Below are 18132 nucleotides of genomic sequence, written 5' to 3' on the forward strand. Positions count from 1 at the left end.
CTAGGGGCTGCAGAGGGGAATGCGTGGGACCTATGCCCCATACCCCCCAGTCCCGACCACTGTACCGGGGTGCCCAGTTCACCCAGGAACCTACTCAGCCCCTCCAGGGCAGGGACTCCGCCCACTTCCACCTGAGGCTCCCGCAGGGAGGGAGGGTCCTTGGTCCTCGGAGGCAGGCGCAGTCCAGTGCCCCGCCACATTCTGCATTACCCAGGTACTCAGTCCCTAGGGGCCCCGGGGAGTAGACAACATTTACTGGACTCAGCCTAGTGTGTCGTCGATGGAGAACCGAGGCCGGCAACTCCTAGAAGCCTGTGGGACCCTCGGGATTCCTGCCGCAGGCACATCAGGCTGCAGAGGAGGAAGGTCTTCCCTCTCTATTATGGAGCCCCCTCCCCGTGAGGGTGGGTGTTAGGGGTTTCCCTGGTGCCAGGCGCCCGGAGCGGTGGACACAGCTCCAGACCTGTGCCGTCCGTCCTGGGGATGGCCTGGCCCTGCCGACCCTGGGACCCTCGAAACACCAGCCCACCAGTCCGGCATCTCGCCCCTCCTGACGCTGTGCTCCCAGGACCTGTGGCTGTAAGATCGGAGCCGAGCTGGGACGGCGCGAACAGAGCCGAAAAGTCCGGCGCTGGCGCACAGACACGCCCGCTTCTCCCGCTTCCAGACTTGTGGGTGTGTCCCCTGGCCCGAGGGGCGTCTCCAGCTAACGGCACCCTGGAGCCGCCAGCCAATCAGAGCTGCCTCCCGCCGGCACCGCCCCCTGCTTGGCGCTGCGGCCAATCGGAGCGCCCGCCCGCACGCCCACCCACCCGCCGTCCCCAGTCGCAGAGCTAGAGGCGGAGTGGCGCCCCCGGAGTCGTGCGGCGGCGGCGGCAGTGCTGGCCACCATGGAGAAGATCCCGGCTCTGGGCCTGGGCACCTGGAAGGTGAGGTGGCCTCACGACCTGGGGGAGGGAGGGCCTTTCCCGTCCGCGGCGCTCCGGGACGCGGAGGGGACCCCCCAGGGCCGCCTGCCTCGGCGCCACCGCCCCTGTTTGAAGGGGGAGGTTCTCCGGAAATGCTGGCGGTGCCTGGGGCGTTCGGAAGTAAAAGTTCGCGGGATCCCCGAGGGGACGGTGGTGAGGCTGGGTCAGGGCCGGAGGGCTGGGGTCGGGGCTGGTGGTCGTGGCGGGGAGCAGCAGGTGGTCGGGGCAGTGTCTGGGCCGGAGGGCTGGGGTCTGGCTGGGGTCGGGGCTGGTGGTCGTGGCTGGGAGCAGCCGGTGGTCGGGGCAGGGTCAGGGCCGGAAGGCTGGGGTCTGGCTGGAGTTGTGGCTGGTGGTCGGGCTGGTGGCGCCTCCCCAGAGGCTGGCGGGACTTGCCACCCGCAGGACAGACAAGGAGGTGCCCCCACCGCCAGTGGGGTTTCAGAGGGAAAGCGTGCAGCGCCCAGTGAGAACCAGGCGGGGCACTCGGGGACTTGCTGCACTTTGGCCGCTGTGACTCCTATCCGTGATTTCAGTCAGGCGCTAACCAGGCCTTCCTTGTTTCTTTTGTTTCTGTACACTTTGTCTTCAATAAAGATGTTCATTTGAGAAGTCACTTAAGAAGCTACCAGATGAGTAGGCATTGGAATCATCAACCCCTGCTCATCAAAACAGTATTTATTTATTTATTTATTTATTTATTTTTTTATTTTATTTTTTTTTATTTTTTAATATATGAAATTTACTGTCAAATTGGTTTCCATACAACACCCAGGGCTCATCCCAAAAGGTGCCCTCCTCAATACCCATCACCCACCCTGCCCTCCCTCCCACCCCCCATCAACCCTCAGTTTGTTCTCAGTTTTTAACAGTCTCTAATGCTTTGGCTCTCTCCCACTCTAACCTCTTTTTTTTTTTTTTTTTTTTTTTTTTCCTTCCCCTCCCCCATGGGTTTCTGTTATGTTTCTCAGGATCCACATAAGAGTGAAACCATATGGTATCTGTCTTTCTCTGTATGGCTTATTTCACTTAGCATCACACTCTCCAGTTCCATCCATGTTGCTACAAAAGGCCATATTTCATTTTTTCTCATTGCCACGTAGTATTCCATTGTGTATATAAACCACAATTTCTTTATCCATTCATCAGTTGATGGACATTTCGGCTCTTTCCATAATTTGGCTATTGTTGAGAGTGCCGCTATAAACATCGGGGTACAGGTGCCCCTATGCATCAGTACTCCTGTATCCCTTGGATAAATTCCTAGCAGTGCTATTGCTGGGTCATAGGGTAGGTCTATTTTTAATTTTCTGAGGAACCTCCACACTGCTTTCCAGAGCGGCTGCACCAATTTGCATTCCCACCAACAGTGCAAGAGGGTTCCCGTTTCTCCACATCCTCTCCAGCATCTATAGTCTCCTGATTTCTTCATTTTGGCCACTCTGACTGGCGTCATCAAAACAGTATTTAAAGCGTTTCTTCTATGTACTTACCAACTCTTAAAGACCAAGGAGGCAACTCTACTCACTGTGGTTCTCAGCATGTGGCCCTGGATGTGCTTTCGCAGGGGGCTCAGGGGGCTCAGGGGGTTACATGCTCGCACTTTCTTGCCTGCCTCCAGTCCTGCTCTTATGCACTGTCTTCTGCTGGGGGTGGGAGTCCAGGCATACTGCCTTGCACACGGCGAAGGGAAACCTGCAGAAGCCGTTTCAGAGGCCCAAAGCTTCCTTTTTGTGGTTGTTGGACTTCAGGTGCACGGACCTGGATCAGTCTCAGTGACCCCTTCTCGATCCACACAAAGTCTTGCTTGGATTTACTTATTTCCAGCAGTGTACCGTCACAGATCAAGCATCAGCTGTCGGTTGCTCCGGAAGCGATGCACCCACAACCAATCACAGAAGCTCCATCTTTTATGGCAGCATGTGCATCATCACTGCTGCCTGTTGGGTGGTCAGCTGGGCTCTATGCATCCGGGCTGCTCGCTCAGTGTCTGGGGTTTGGCCGCTCTCACTTGGGACTGTTGGGCTGCTCGTGGCTCAGCGCAAGTCTCGACCTCAAGCAGGAGAATCTGGGGTATTCTCGTGGTGATGGCCCAGGCACCAGAGAGCAAGGGGCATCCTGGAGCTTAGGCTTGGAGCTCACATCTCTGCCACAGAAAACACAGGGCAGCCCAGGTCCCAGAGGTGGGGACAGAGCCTGTTCTGGGCCTGCGGAATCACATTAAATCTGTAGATCAGTCTGGGAGAACTGGCAACTTGATACTAAATCTGGCTTTCTACAAGCCCAGTGTATTTCTGTGTTAATGAATTGTCCTGGATAGAAGGCGTCTCTCTCTCTCTTCATCTGGTTGTATATACAGCTTGCCCTGTAGAAAGCACACACTTCATTTGATGGAATCATTCCTGATCCTGGACCGTCCACGATGCTATTGGAAAGGAAACTTCTCTGAAATTATGTCTTCAGCTTGTTTGCTGTTGATGCATTGAAAAACAATCATCTCCGAGTGCCTGGCTGGCCAAGTCGCTGGAGCACGCGACTTTTGATCTTGGGGTCGGGAGTTCAAGCCCCCTGTTGGGTGTGGAGCCTTCTTTAAAAAAAAAAAAAAAAAAAGCCTTCTTTGGTATAGTCATCACATTTTCAGCCACTTTGCCAAATTGTCTTGTGAGTTCTTTTAATTTGCCTATGAATTCGTTTGGGCTTTCTACATAAATGATCGTAGCATCTACAAATAATGATACTTTCATTTCTTTTTTTCTGATCCTTAAGTCCCAAATTGTTTTTTCTGAGTTGCTTCTGGATGGCTAGGACCTCCACTACAGTGACCATTCTTGTTCTGTTCCTGACTTTAAGGGACTGTTTCTGATACTTGGACATTTAGGATGATGTTTGCCCATTTGTTCTTTGGCTTGCTTTTGTTCTTGTTTTGTTTTTTTTTTTTTTTTAATTATATTTATTGTTGTTTTAAATGTGGACATTCTTCACCAGGTTAAAGAGCTTCATTTTTTCCAAGTTGACTGAGAGTTTAAATCACAAATGGGTGTTGAATTTTATCCAACATTGACTGACATGATTCATTTTTTATTTTTTTATTATTATTTTTTTAATTTTAGAGAGAGAGCACACATGCGGGGGAGGAAGACAGAGGGAGAGAGAGAGAGGATCCCAAGCAGGCTCCACGTTCGGTGCAGAACCCAACACAGAGCTCGATCCCACGGCCTTGGGATCATGACCTTAGATGAGCTCCACAGTTGAATGCTCTACCAACCGGAGCCACCCAAGCACCCCGATGTGATTTCTTTTTTAATCTGTTAATGTGGTGAATTATTATGGATTTTCTAATATCAAGCCACCCTTGGCTCTCTAAGATAAGCTCTGTGGGTGTGGTATGTTAGTTTTTCATATACACTGTCGCATCCATTCTGATGTCATTTTACTTAGGATTTTTGCAACTCTTATTCATGGGTGAGATGAATGCAGGCCTTTCCTTTGAATATTTTTGTCTGCTTTTGACTCCAGGGTTATGCCGGTTTGGTAGAAGGGGTTGGGAGTATTCTCTCTTTTTCTCTTCTCTGAAAGATTTTGTGTTAAATTGGGACGATTACATCCTTGAAATTTTTGCAGAACTCTGTGTGTTTAATTGCTTCATTTTAGAAATAATTATAGGACAAGTCAGCTTTTACTTCTTGAGCAAGGTTTTCTAGGGATTTCCCTCATTCTTTTCATTTTTCCCAATTGTTGGCTGAGAGTTACTGGTAACATTTCCTGAGATTTGGGGTCTCTGTTGTATCTGTATGACCGGTTTTTGGGTTTCCAGTCTTGTGAGAAGATTGTCCACCTTATTAAGGTCTTTCAAAGAACTAACCTCCGGCTCTGCTGATCTTCTGTGTCCTATCTTTACTTGATGTGTGTCCTTGTCTCCAGATTCCCTTTCCTTCTAATTCCTGGGTGGATCGTTGTCTAACTTCAGGTGGACGCTTCCTTAGCTTCTGGCCCCCCAGAATGTGCTGCTTGTCAGAGGCGGACCATTCTTCTGGCCCGGTGCCTGGGGTTAGTGAGGCTCACGCGAGGGGGTGCCGTGTGGGCTGCAGAGCCCTTGGGGATGCTCGTGCCTTGTGTCCCGAGCCCTCCCCAGGCCTCTGCCCCCGCGTCCCGTCCCTTTGCTCCCTTGAGCCACCCAGCTCACCCGCGAGCGTTTTCTGAACCTCACCTTCTTGAGGGAATCCGTAGTGCCCCTCGGGGCTTGGGGAGGTGCCCCACGTGTGCCGGGTTGTCTTCATGTGAGCGGGCGCCCGCTTACCTTCACACTTGGCCCCCTGGTCTCCTCGGGTAGAGGGTGAGTCTACACCTTCTTGCGTCTCAGTGTCTATCCCGATTCATCCCGCGTTTATTTATTCCTTTGCTCGTTCAGGAAGCGCGGCATCTCGCTCGGTTCTTTGCAGGCCCTAAAATACCTATGGGGTTTCCCCCAGGTAAGGAAAGGTGTTGGAACTTAGGTTGCATCTAAATCCTTCCTGCCCCTGACCTCCCCCAATTTTAGCGCGTCCTCGCTCATGTGTCGTTTGACTCTACATTTTCCAGCGCTGAGGTTGGGATGGCCTGATGTGGGCGGACCGCCTATGTCACGTTCGTTTCGCAGGCAGCTCCGGGCGAGGTGACGGAGGCAGTGAAAGTGGCGATAGACGCGGGGTTCCGGCACTTTGACTGCGCCTACTTGTACCACAACGAGAGTGAGGTCGGAGCCGGGATCCAGCGCAAGATCAGGGAGGGCGTGGTGACCCGGCAGGACCTGTTTGTCGTCAGTAAGGTAGGACTCGGCGTGCAGGGCGAGCAGGGTGCAGCCCACGCGGGCTGGGGCAGCAGGGTAGCCGACCCAGCGTGGGGAGGGCCTTCTGGTCCCACGGGAGCTGATGACCAGTGCGTACGGGACACTCGTGCGGCTTCGTGCACGCACTGGATGCGGTGCAGGTGTCGGGGACAGCATGGGCAGGGGCCCGAGGCACGGGACAGCACCGGGGGGACGGGGGCCTGGAAGGAGCTCGGTGCTCCTGGATCGGAAAACGTCAGTCATGAGAAGTGCGGCTGCAGCAGGGACAGGCCAGGTGACGAAGTCACGCCTTTCAAAGCAGGGACAGGCCAGGTGACGAAGTCACGCCTTTCAAGGGGCTCACTCTTCATCCGCACACACCGCACAACGGCGCGGGTTCTCAGCAGGGAGCTCGGGTTCCGGACAAGCCAGACTTGTGTCAGAGCTGGGTGACTGCAGCAGCCGGAGGGAGCAGGCGTTGGAGCGGGAGGCAGAGGACACTCACAGCCCGGACTTGGACCGCGGGAGCCGGCTCAGGAGGGAGACAGGTGCTCAGGGCCCGGTAGGGGCAGGTCCAGACCGCGGGAGAGTTCCGGAACTCCCCTGCCTTGGACTTTGAAGCAGATTGTTAGGACTCTGAGGCCAGGAGCCACGGGTTGTCATTCCCGCTGTCTCTCACGGCCCCGCCATCTGTCACGGCCCCACCTCCTGTCACAAACCCCGAGGGACCAGGAGAGTCCCTGGATGACACAGCTCCACCGTGTATAAAACGGGGGTCCGGATTCGATCATCTCCTGAGGAGTTTCCGGGACTAATTTCCACAATTGCAGGACTCAGTGTGGTTTCTGTAGACTTGCCCTTCTGTTCCAGTTCCGGATGATTTCTCTAAGTCGTCAGTGCCTGTGGAGCGAGGGCAGAGGGCTGGTGAGGGCGAGGCGAGGCGAGGCGAGGCGGGTGACGGGATGGCTCGGTCAGCCCCGTCACCCGGGGCCCGCTGCTCCTGGTGCCCTCTGAGTCCGCAGGGGAAGTGTGTTCACTCTTCCCGCAATTCGGAAAAGTCACGGAAATACAATTTTTTTTATACTCGCTGTTTCGAGAGTACCATTGTTAATGATAATTTTTAGGGTTTTTTTTTCTTCTCTTTTGTCATCAATACACTATGGTGAGAGTCTGTTTTTATATCTTTTAATTCTCTTTCTCGTACTTATTTATTTTTCGTTTTTCTCTTGCTGTGACGGAGTCTTCGGATTAGCTTCCGTCACAGTTAGTACTAAATAGTGTAACAGGGGACGTAATGGGAGGGAGAAAATGGCAAATTTTCTACTTCACAGGGGGTGTGGCTGGAAATCTCTAAATCAATACAAGGCAGTGGGTGTTAACTTCCCTAATTTAACCTGCACGATTACGAGGCCCTGAGAACAGAGGCCCTTGAATGTGGAGGAGACGCAGGTGGGAAGCAACGTACAAGTTCTCCAGAGTTCTCCTCCTCTCTGCTTACAGCCGTTTGCTTTGGTCTGGTTCTGGTTGTTTCTTCTGGTCCTAGTGGATCCAAATAACCAGACCGCCCCCTCCCAAATGTTTCACAGTGGCCCTGTCTCCCTGTAGTGGGAGTCAGGCAGAAGGAGCCCTCTTTTGGAGACCCCTTCCCGAGGGAGTTCCGGAACCATCTGAGGGTGATGTCGCTGCCCCCTCCGTATTCGTTGCCGTCTGGTCCCGGATGCCGTCTGTCCTCCTGCTCCCGGACTTGGGGGACTGAGGGGCAGAAGTTGACACTGGCTTCCTCCTCCCCCCCGCGCCCCCCATAGCTCTGGTGCACCAGACACGAGAAGTCCTTGGTGAAGGCGGCCTGCACCAAGAGTCTCAAGGCCTTGAAGCTGGATTACCTGGACCTCTACCTCATGCACTGGCCCATGGGCTTCAAGGTACCGTCCGGGAGGCGCAGAGCCCAGGGGCAGCACCTTCCCTCTGGTCAGGCCCGGCGGGGGGTGCGGGGAGCTCTCCCCAGGCCTCCTCAAGGACCCCGCGGTCTTCGTCCGCCCCCGCCTCCGCCCCTCCCAGCCCGGGGAGGAAGACCTGCCCCTGGACCGCAACGGCATGGTGCTGCCCAGCGACACGGACTTCCTGGACACGTGGGAGGTGAGGCGCGTCCCGCCGGCCTCGGGCGAGGTGACGGCGGGTCGTGTGCATGCGTCGGGGGCGGGGGGGTTGCGGTTGTCCCCCGACACACTCGTGTGCGCTGTGAGCGGGAAACCAGCACCTGATCCCGGCCGCCCATCTGCCGCCCTAGTTCCGGCTGGTTCCTCTGCCAGGACGTCAGTTCCAGGGATGACTAAGTCAGACCCCCCCCCCCCCCCCGCCCCGTTTTAGTCTCAGTGTCGACTTTTTGTTTTTGTTTTTTTTTTAATGTTTATTTATTTTTGAGAGAGAGAGAAAACACAAGCGGGGGAGGAACAGAGAGAGAGGGAGACACAGAATCCGAAGCAGGCTCCGGGCTGTGAGCTGTCAGCACAGGGCCCGATGTGGGGCTCGAACCCAGGAACTGTGAGATCGTGACCTGAGCCGAAGTCGGACGCTTGACCGACTGAGCCACCCATGCACCCCGGTGTCCGCTTGTTTGTTGATGAGAGAGTATCACTTGGTCGTGACAGAAATACGGAAGAGTATGAGAAAGAACATTTAAGAATCCCCCCCATCCATTACCTGGCCGTAGCTACCACTGCTGTCGTGTGGCTGTGGACCGCTGGGCCTCGAGCATCTCGGAACGAGGTCTGGCAGCCCAGCCAGGCCTGTGTGGGGCTGGAGGCCGAGTGGCAGGTTTCCAGGCAAAAAGGGGGAAGAGACCTGGAATAAAGTAGCGAGCAGCGGCATCGCGGTGAGGGGTGCAGGTGTGGAAGGGGACAGCGTTCCGTGGGGCCCGGCTGACCTGGCGCGTGTAATCTCGCAAACGGTGTGGGACGGAGGAGGGCGGGTGTGAGGCCTGGGAAGCAGTGAGCTCCCGCTGGAGCCTGCTGAGTCCAGGGAGATGGGCGAGAGAAGGCCTTCGAGCACCAGGCAGAGTCGGCAGGCGCACCAGTCAGGCCACCCTCTCCCTCCCCCCATTTCTCTTAAACAGGGCAATCGGCAAAACAGATTAGATGAGGGATCTGGGCTGTCAGGACCAGCGTCCGGGGGCCCCAGTGCTTTCTGTCCCACGGCATCGCCCCTCGGGAGAGCTGTGGCTTGGGGTCCTGGCCGCATGCAGCCCGGGTGAGTCTCCGGGCGATGCTGGTGCCTCCAGGCAGTGGCTGGTGCACGCTGACTGATCTCCGGCCCGTGGCCGCTCAGGACCCAGGACCTACTGTTGACGAGGTGCCCCACGCCAGCCCGACACCTCCTGAAGTTCACGGCCAGCAGGAGGATGATGGCACGTCACTGCGCTTAGGAAGCGTATACGCTAGGTAGAAAGAGCGGCAAGCGACGGGCATCCCTGCCGAGCCCTGTGTCACACATGTTCAGAGGAAGGGGAGAAATAACAGCTGAAGTGTTGAGTGTTGGCCACATTCTAGCCCTGCGCTAAATGCTTTGTGTGTGTTACTTGATGGGATCCTTAAAACAACCCTGTGACATGAACAAGCTCGTCCCCACTTTGCAGATGAGGACACTGAGGCTCAGCGTGGTCACACAATGTGCCCAGGGTCCCCGGCCACTAGAGGCCCTGGGGGCAGAAATGCCTGTGGGGCATCGGGTGGGATATTTAGAAGCCTGGGGAGCTGGTTTAGCCTGGGGAGGGAGGGGCATGGGCGATGGGGGGGAGGGGGAAGCAGAATGACTGTTTGTTGTCTTTAGGCCATGGAGGACCTGGTGGTCACGGGGCTGGTGAGAGCCATCGGGGTGTCAAACTTCAACCACCAGCAGCTCGAGAGGCTTTTGAATAAACCCAACCTGAGGTTCAAGCCAGTGACGAACCAGGTGAGGCTTTAACAGATGGAGTTGGCTTTTCAGCCGTCACGTTCCCCCCCTGGCTACGCTGGAAATGAAACAGGGGGCACAGAGTAGGCATTTTTCTCCCGTGGCTGCAAAAATGGTGACTTAGGGAGCGGTGAGGCAAGTAACGGGTGCCGAGGCCGGAGAGCTTCTGGAAAGGCTTGTTCGATTAGGTGGGGTCCTCGGGAGGTCGGCCACGGGCTGAGCTTGGTCCTCTGTGTGCAGAAGTGGTGACACTCCTGTCTCGCCCTCCTCCCTCCCTGACATCGCTGCTCACGGCTTCCTGGGAAGGCACCTGGGCCCCTCCCCGTCCCTCCACCTGGGGGGCGGGCAGCCGAAAGACCCCAGGTTCCCGGACTCTGCCAGGACTTTTGTGCAGAGAGCTGGCTCGTGAGGAGAGGGCTTCGCTTGCAGAAAGGGCCTTTTTGCAGTACATTCTTTTACCTAAACATTTGCTCAGGTGTCATGTACATTTAAAAAGTGCACCCATGACAGTAGAGCTCAGTAAATTCTCGTAAACCGAGCCTCGCTCTGTGCCTACATCCAGATCGAGAAACAGCGCGTGACCAGCACCCGAAGCCCCACCACGCTTCCTCCCGTCGACCGCCCCCCGACAGAGGGCAGCCCGTGTGCCGATTACTAACAGCGGACACTGGCTCTTGAACTTTATGTAGATGAAGTGACCCATTACGTACTCTTTCCCGCCTGGCTTCTTCCAACATCGCGTCTGTTGGATTCCTCCGTATTCCTGTACGATCGTCCGTCGTTCTGATTTCTGCGTGGGATTCCGCTGGGCGCACACACCACACTATCGTTACCCACTCTAGCGTCGACGGCCACTTGCATAGTTTCCGCTTGGGGATATTGAGAATAGAGCATCACGTTCCATTTTTTATAAACACGGTGTAGCGTGGATGCAGGAGAGGTTGGGCATCGCTCAGCGAGTTTCCACAGGGGAGCGTGCTGGTCGGCGCTGGAGCCCAAAGCCCAACAGCGTCTGCCTTCTGGAAGCTCTCCTAGCCGCCTTCCTCAGAGCGGCACCTGTCCCGACGCGAGGCATGCCTTAGCTTCCCTGCTTTAAACCCTGGCGTGCCTAGAATGTTCATGTGCATGATGTGCGCCCCCGTTCTGTCAGGGTTCCTGCTGAGCAGCACTTTAAGTGGGGGATGGGGGGGAGAGCTGTTGCTTCCTCTGTGGGGTGGGAGGGGCCTGAGGGGCTGTTTCCTAATTGGGGTTCTGAGCCCCCAGCAACGTCCCCTCAGAAGAGTTTTCCTTGCTCTTTCTGGTGGCTGTGCCCAGCACGTTCCTGACCCTCAAGGGCACTGTTTGCAGCTCTTAATTCACTCTAAAGGAGTATTTTCAGCCCACTGATGACCTGGAATTGTACGTGAGAATGTACAGAATGTGCAGGCAGAAATCCCGCTCTCAAGTTTCTCAAAATGTCCACTGGAGTCCCCTGGAGCACGCGTGTCCCACATGACTCCCCAGCGTCCTCCATGCACCTGCGGAGCCTTGACAGAGGGTTCTCTGGCCGGCTTATTCTGGATGCTGGGGGCGTGTCTGGGAACAAAACAAAGTCAGCCCAGACCCCTGCCTCTGTGCAGCTCGCATCAAGCGGCGGGAGACAGACAACAGCAAATAAGCACGATGTGGAAGATGTCAGATGGTGACGCGGGCGAGAGCGGAAAGTAAAGGGTCAGAGGGAGGGCCTCCCGGAGCAGGTGCCATCCGAGTGTCCAGGCGACGGGGTGTTCCTCTTGCCCGTTCTCAGTGGCTTTCACTTTAGGTGTGGACGCTTGAGCCTCGAGACGGGTCCCGGAGCTCATCGGCGACAGCCGAGACATTAAGAGTGTGCCCTTCCCCCGTGTACGGTGACCTGAATTTTCTCGGTAAGCGGTGCTTCTCCTTTCAGGTCGAGTGCCACCCGTATCTTACCCAGAAGAATCTGATCAACTTTTGCCAATCCAGAGATGTGACCGTGACAGCCTACCGGCCCCTCGGCGGTTCCAGGTGGGGGTGTGTCCGTGGTGGGGGTTGGGGGGGAGAGATGCCCCCTCCTGCTGGATTTGGATAGTTAGGGGAGGGCCTAACAAAGGCAGGTGTGGGCGGGGCGTGTGGGCTGGGGGAGGGGCCGGCGCCGGCGGCCAGAGGAGGGCAACGGCCTGGTCTGAGCTCTTGACCAGCACGTCGGGCCGGCTGCTACGCCTTCCGGTCGAGATGGGTCACAGATATCTCCATCTGCACGCGTCCTCTTCCCCAGCACCGGAACCGTGTGCTGTGCGCCCTGCGTCCGTTCACGAGCCCCCACCCGCTCGGCACCCCCAGACCAGACACCCGGCAGTCCTGCCTTTCCAGCCCATCCCCCAGAATCCACTCTGATTGTGCCAGAGAACCCGGGATCTGTCTGTTGATCTCTGTTCTCGCCATCACGGCCCGAGTTAAGTGGGAGTTCTCTCCGGTAATTAGAGCAGCCTGTCCGCTCCGATTTGCCCGGTTCCAATCCGTTGTCCGCGCAGGAGCCGAGGGAGCCGTCTCAGTCTGATCAGGTCACTCTCCTGCTTGAAAATCCTTCGGTTCTTGGCAGGGCCTAGGAGCCCCAGCCGGTCTGGCCTCGGCCTAATTCTGGCCTCGTGTCTTCCGCAGTGTGCACCCACCACCTGAACCCACGCGGGGCTCCCGGAGTAGAGCGCCGTGTTTCTAGCCTGTGCCTTTGCATAGGTTGGTCTCTTTACCTAGAGATCTTGTTGTTTATATATATATTTTTTAATGGTTTATTTTATATTTGAGAGAGAGACAGAGACAGCGAGCAGGGGAGGAGCAAAGAGAGATGGAGACAGAACTGGAAGCAGGCTCCAGGCTCTGAGCTGTCCGCACAGAGTCCGATGCGGGGCTCAAACTCACGAGCAGTGAGATCATGACCTGAGCCGAGGTCGGACGCTTAACCGACTGAGCCACCAGGCGTCCCTCTAGAGATCTTGTTACCATCTTGTGTTTTTAGAGTCTGGCTCACTCTGATTTCTAATGTCCAGTTCAAGTCAGCATCACCTCCTCCAGGAAGCCCTCCTGACTCCCCTTATCGAGGTTTTGTCCATAACCCTCGTTACACTGTCTTGCCATTATTTTCTTTTCAGTCTCCCACTTGTCAGAGCTGCGTGAGTACAGGGGCCGCGTGTAACTTGTGGCTCTCCAACAGCCCCTGGCTCAGGACCTGGACAGACTAGGGGCCCAGGAAGGGCTGAAAGCATTTGACTCTTATGACCTGTGTGTCTCCTGTGGGAAGTGGGGCACATGTGTTTGAACTTCGTAGCGGCTGGGGAGCTGCTGGAAGGCGGGGTCCTGTTCTGTGGCTGAACTTGGGGCACTGGAGCCACAGTGGGTGGCAGGGGCCAAAGCAATGGCTCTCCAGGGTGACCAGGGCCTGTCCCTGCTGGACAGCCCCTGAGGGATAGTGCCATGGCCACAGCCTTCCAGTTCTCTGCACTGAAGCTTCCCCTCGTGTTTTGGTATTTGAGTTGAACTGTTCTGAAATTACCATCGTGAATATCGACAATTATTTACCAGCAGCGCTAGAGGCCCCACCCCAGGCCCCGCAGTAAGAGCTCAGAAGTCAGCCCTACCTGCCCAGGGCCTCTCTAAAGCGCGGAGAACGCGTTGCCTCCTACGCTCTCACGTTGCCCCCTGGCTCTCGAGAAAACACCAAATGTCCATGGAAAAGCAGCGTGCCCAGCTGTCCCCACCGAAATGTCTTCTCTAGATGGTGGGTTGCGGGTGATGAGCTCCTATACATCATTTGAATTTCCTACCCAGAGCAAGTATTGTGATCAGACAAAAATAAACCTAGGTCTTGGTTTTGGAGGAGGTATTGTGTGTCTGAAAGCAGGAGGCACCCAGGCTTGTCCCCCCTGACCCCCTGCCCTGTCCTGCTCTCTCTAGTGAGGGGGTGGCCCTCCTGGATGACCCCGTGATTCAGAGGATCGCACAGAAGTACAACAGGTCTCCTGCCCAGGTAGGAGGGGCTGCCCGCAGGCTGGGGGGGGGGGGGGGTCTCCCTGCTTCCTCTCGGAGCCGGGGACTGGATGGAGGAAGGGTTTGCTTACTCTGGCCCGAAGCTTCCAATTCACCAGCACAGGGGGCGCCTGCTCCCACCCACTAAGGCTGCGAGGCCCGTGGGCGGGACTCCAAATGTGGGGCCCCCCGGCTGAGTGGAACAGAAAAGACTTCCTTGCTCTCATGTCCAGTGTTTGGGGGCTGGGCGTCTCCGTGAACTGTCATTAAGGCGTTGGCAGGTCCTCTGAGCTTTTCCATGGACCAGTCGTGGCCATTACACACATTGGAGGAACTGTGCAGAAAATGCCAGTTGGGGTTCTGAGGGACTTTGGGACAGAAGAGCCTGTAATAAAAGTTCCGGCTGTCCTGACTTTGGGACTTTGCACAGTAAAGTGTGAATCTGTGATTCCCCTTGTCTCATGCGAGACCTTTTTTCTGCAGATTGTGATCCGATTTCAGATCCAGAGGAATGTGATCGTGATCCCCAAATCTGTCACCCCAACACGGATCCGTGAGAATATCCAGGAAAGGGTTCTTTTCTTCTTTTATTCGGAGGGTTTGGGATCACACGGTAGTCAGCTGGGGGTCTGACCACCGCACAAGCAGGCCCTGTGTGGCTTTGACGCAGCAGAGGGGCCGGGTGGAGCTGCGGCCACAGCACGAGGAACCCCAGAGTGTGACAGGCACGAACCCAGCCCGGGAGCCGGCGAACAGCAGGTCCCGAACAGCCGGGGTGCCGGCCAGAGGCTCGCAGGGCTGTGCCCCCGAGCCGGGTGCCTGCTCCCCAAGTCTCAGGACCGCTGCCTCTGGCTGCCCGGACCTGGATTCGTGGGGCCCTTCCAGAACCGAAGGCCGCCCTCCAGTCAGAGCCTCTGCTGACACCGAGCCCTTGGTTTCTGCTAGACCGGGTGGAGGGTCTCCTGTGGGTAGAGGCCGGGCCCGGCCGGTCCCCTCCCGGGGGTTGCTGCACCCTCCCTCCCGGCTCCTCAGCTGGGGACCGGGGCTGGCTCTCCTGTGAGAACAGATCGTGTTTCAGGAGTGGGGGTCATAGTCCTCACGGGTATTAGGAGCAAAGGGGGTGCAGCTTAGAATTCTGCTTCATGAGGAAAGAAACAAGAATTACACTGTGTTATGGCTACTGTCAGAGCCAGTGGTCCCGGGGACCCAGTGTCCGAGCTGGGAGGGCGTGGGGCATGAATGTTTTTGGTTTTTCACTTTCATTTGGTTTTGGAGGGGTTTTTTGGTGTTTTTCATTTGGGGGGGGGGGGTTCTTTTTTTGTGTTTTTTGTTTTTTGTTTTTGAGCGACGGGAAAAATTCTTTGCTCACCTCCCACCTCTTGATTCCGGCTCGTCCCTTATTCCCCTCGGGGGGTGGGGGGGGACTGCAGTACACGTCCTGTCTTTGCAGGGGCTCTCGCCCAGCCCGGGGCAGCCAGCGTCAGGCACAGGGTCATAGCCGCGGTTCACGGAGGAAGGCTGATGATCCGGGGAAGTTGCAGGTGCCGCGTGCAGTGTTCCCTCCGCATCTTGTGTCCCCGGCAGGTCTGGCGCAGCGCTTCGCAGGCGACATGTGCTCAACGAGATGGTCACTGGACTGACTTCACCGTGAACGTTTTGTTTTGGGTGCAGGTGTTTGACTTTGAATTATCAGAAACGGACATGAACGACATCCTCGACCTGGACAGGAATTTCCGGATGTGCACCTTGCCCACGTAAATACGTCTCCTTTACCTCCGTTCCAGGGGGAGGGAACAGTATTCGGGTTGAGGCGATTCCGAATAGGTGTTGATCGTATGCATTTTAGGTTAATTAAACCTTCTCATAAGGCTTTCCCCTCGGAGGGTGGGCCTCTGAATGAGTCCCAAGACTAACTGAATACATTGGGAGCTTGAAAACACACAGCTGTGTCTTTTAGAAGGTTTCTCTTAAATGTAATAAACAGTTCATTTTGATTTGTTTTCCTGTTTTTCAGAGCTAAAAACCACAAGGACTATCCTTTCAACATAGAATACTGAGCACGGCCTCCCTCTTCCCCCCCTGCCCGGCCCGACGGGTCCATGAGGCCCGAGCCGAGGCAGGGCTCTGCCAGGGAGGTGGGGGCGACCGGCTTTGACTTGGGTGGATTCCTGCCTGGAACAGAGCTGCGCTCCCTGAGAGGTCCACACAGTTCCGGTGGTGGGTGATGGGAAGGGAGCCGCCCTGGGAGCGGCGCTCGCTCTCTGTGGAGAACCCCCCAGTCCTACGGCTCCTTTGAGCACAGCGTGACAGGATTTTGACCAGACAGGCTGTGTGGCCTCTACCCTCGGAAAAAGGGTTGTATTATGGAAATATTTAAATACAGGATTTGAGACCATAGCACGAGTCTCTACATGTGTCACCCAGCCCCGCTTGAGACCCCGGGCCGGCCTCCCGCCATCTGTGTGGCTCTGTTCCCTCAATCCCCCCAGATGGTTTTAAAGCAAAATCTTTACGTTCACACGTGCAGAGACAAGCTGGGTGAAGGCGGGAGAGGGTCTCAGTTCAACACAGAGGCTTTTCTTACTTAAATACGGCTGTGGGAACCCCAAGCAGAGAGGACACGCGGGTCATTGCCCTCCTGCGCTCAGCGTCCGGGGTCCGTCCAGTGGGCTCGCTCAGGGCTGTGTGTGACTCGTGTCCTCTCTGCTCACCGGATGGCACTCGAGCACCATGCTTTGGGCCATTGTCTTAAAAATCTGCTACAAGTTATTATGTTCCACGAAAAAGGTTCATTTTCATGAATGAATGGCAGGATGTTTCCCTGTTTATGTTAAACGTAAGAAAAGTTCACCATATAGGCTAATGTGCTTTCTACTAATATTTACCGAATTTTGCTATTTAATGAAGTAATTCTTCCAGATTCAGAATGTAAAGAAAACTGAGAAAAGCTCAATTATAACAAGTAAAAATGGCCTAAACTAGCAATATCTAAGAAGAATCCTCTTTCTAGTGGGTCCTTCTAATCTATGCCCATGTCTATGACCCATGTAGATAAACAAATTACATAAAATATGTGATCCATACACATATATAACACATGTGCACGAACACTTCGCAAAACCTGTCCCACAGCACACATGGTCTGTGATTTGCTTTTTAAAAGGCCTATGCATTATATACTGGATGTACAGTCATGTACCTGTTCACTTAACATTTTGATAAGACAGCAAGTAAATAAATACTGAAGATTTAACTCGTAAGCTTTAAAGCTACCGGACTTGAACTGATGATCCGATCTTCCTCCTTCGCTGCTGATTTCCACATCTTACAGAGTCCTTATCAGTGTAATTCAAGCCTTGCGGAGACACTTCGGTTTTCTACAGAAACAAGGAATACAGATTTTTATGTCGTGTTTTACGAGAGCCACTTGAAACAGCAAGAGCACCAGCAAGTGTGGCCAAGATAAGGGACACCTCGTCCTAAATCACTGGGTCAAGGACGTGGTCACGCAATGAGAACTCCTTCAGCTGCAAACCAGCTCCGGTGGCGGGAAGGCTCCGTTGAGTCTCCGAGAAACATCAGGAAAGCACCGGGGCGGTCCCTACGGATAAATGTAGGCGAGTAGTCCGGGACCCCCGAGGGGCCTTAGGCCGCACCCCAGGCCTGACCCTAGGTGGGACCCCAGGCCGCATCCAGGCCTGCCCTGCCTTGGAGGAGGAGGGTCTGGCGGCCCGGCTCCGCGCCGTGCGCCGGATCGCCCGCCAGGGGCGCCGTTGACCCACTCGGCGGTGCGTTCGCGGCTCCGGCAGCAGAGGGCGCCGCTGCCGCGCCTGTGGACTTGATGCTCTCCTCGGGGGTCGCGGGAGAGGCCGTCGACCCCGGCCCGGGACGTCCACGCCCACTCAGCCTCGGCCCACGGCGCTGCCGAGAGCGCGCACGGTGCGGGGACGCAGGGCCGGCTCTGCAGGTCGGCAGGTGCGCCGGGGCCTCGGGCCGAGAAGGCGAAGCGGGGCGCCGGGGGCGCCGGGGGGCGGGGCAGCTCTCCCTGAGGCGCGCCCCGCCCATCACCTGGTCCGCGAGCGCCAAGCCGCTTCGGTGAAAGGCCCGGCCCGCCCGCTCCTTGCTGGAGCGAAACCCGGTCCGGAGGGCTGCCGTGGGGGTCCTCCGTGCTCCCCACGGCCTCCGTGACAGGGGACAGCACTGCCTTCCCCGCCGCGCTCGCAGGGCCAACGGACCTCTCAACTGAGGTCCATCGTTTAAAAAAAAATTTTTTTTTTTAATGTTTAGTTTTGAGAAAGAGACAGAGTTTGAGCAGGGGAGGGGCAGAGAGGGAGGGAGACACAGAATCCGAAGCAGCTCCAGGCTCCGAGCCGTCAGCACAGAGCTGGATGTGGG

The 18132-nt window shown here is 56.0% G+C and overlaps 1 protein-coding gene and 1 long non-coding RNA gene across 3 annotated transcripts in view; both read left to right on the top strand.

Annotated features, from left to right (window-relative positions):
* LOC132695146 (uncharacterized) overlaps positions 1-18132 on the top strand; it is a 358351-nt gene that overhangs the window by 15169 nt on the left and 325050 nt on the right. The gene's annotated exons all lie outside the window — the stretch shown is intronic.
* On the top strand, positions 799-16134 carry AKR1E2 (aldo-keto reductase family 1 member E2). Of its 2 annotated transcripts, none has more exons than XM_060659391.2 (10): positions 799-929; positions 5602-5769; positions 7575-7691; positions 7828-7905; positions 9595-9717; positions 11645-11742; positions 13666-13738; positions 14221-14310; positions 15409-15491; positions 15752-16134. In XM_060659391.2, the coding sequence occupies exons 1-10, from the start codon at positions 891-893 to the stop codon at positions 15792-15794; spliced, it is 912 nt and encodes a 303-aa protein (XP_060515374.1). In that variant the 5' UTR covers positions 799-890; the 3' UTR covers positions 15795-16134. The 2 variants fall into 2 exon arrangements, with proteins under 2 accessions (XP_060515374.1, XP_081652158.1); XM_081796032.1 differs by lacking the exon at positions 15752-16134 and adding an exon at positions 15584-15731 and having other exon boundaries at positions 14221-14313; positions 15418-15491.

The sequence above is a fragment of the Panthera onca genome, chromosome B4, assembly GCF_046562875.1.
Source record: "Panthera onca isolate mPanOnc1 chromosome B4, mPanOnc1 haplotype 2, whole genome shotgun sequence".
In the NCBI taxonomy this organism is placed as follows: Eukaryota; Metazoa; Chordata; class Mammalia; order Carnivora; family Felidae; genus Panthera; species Panthera onca.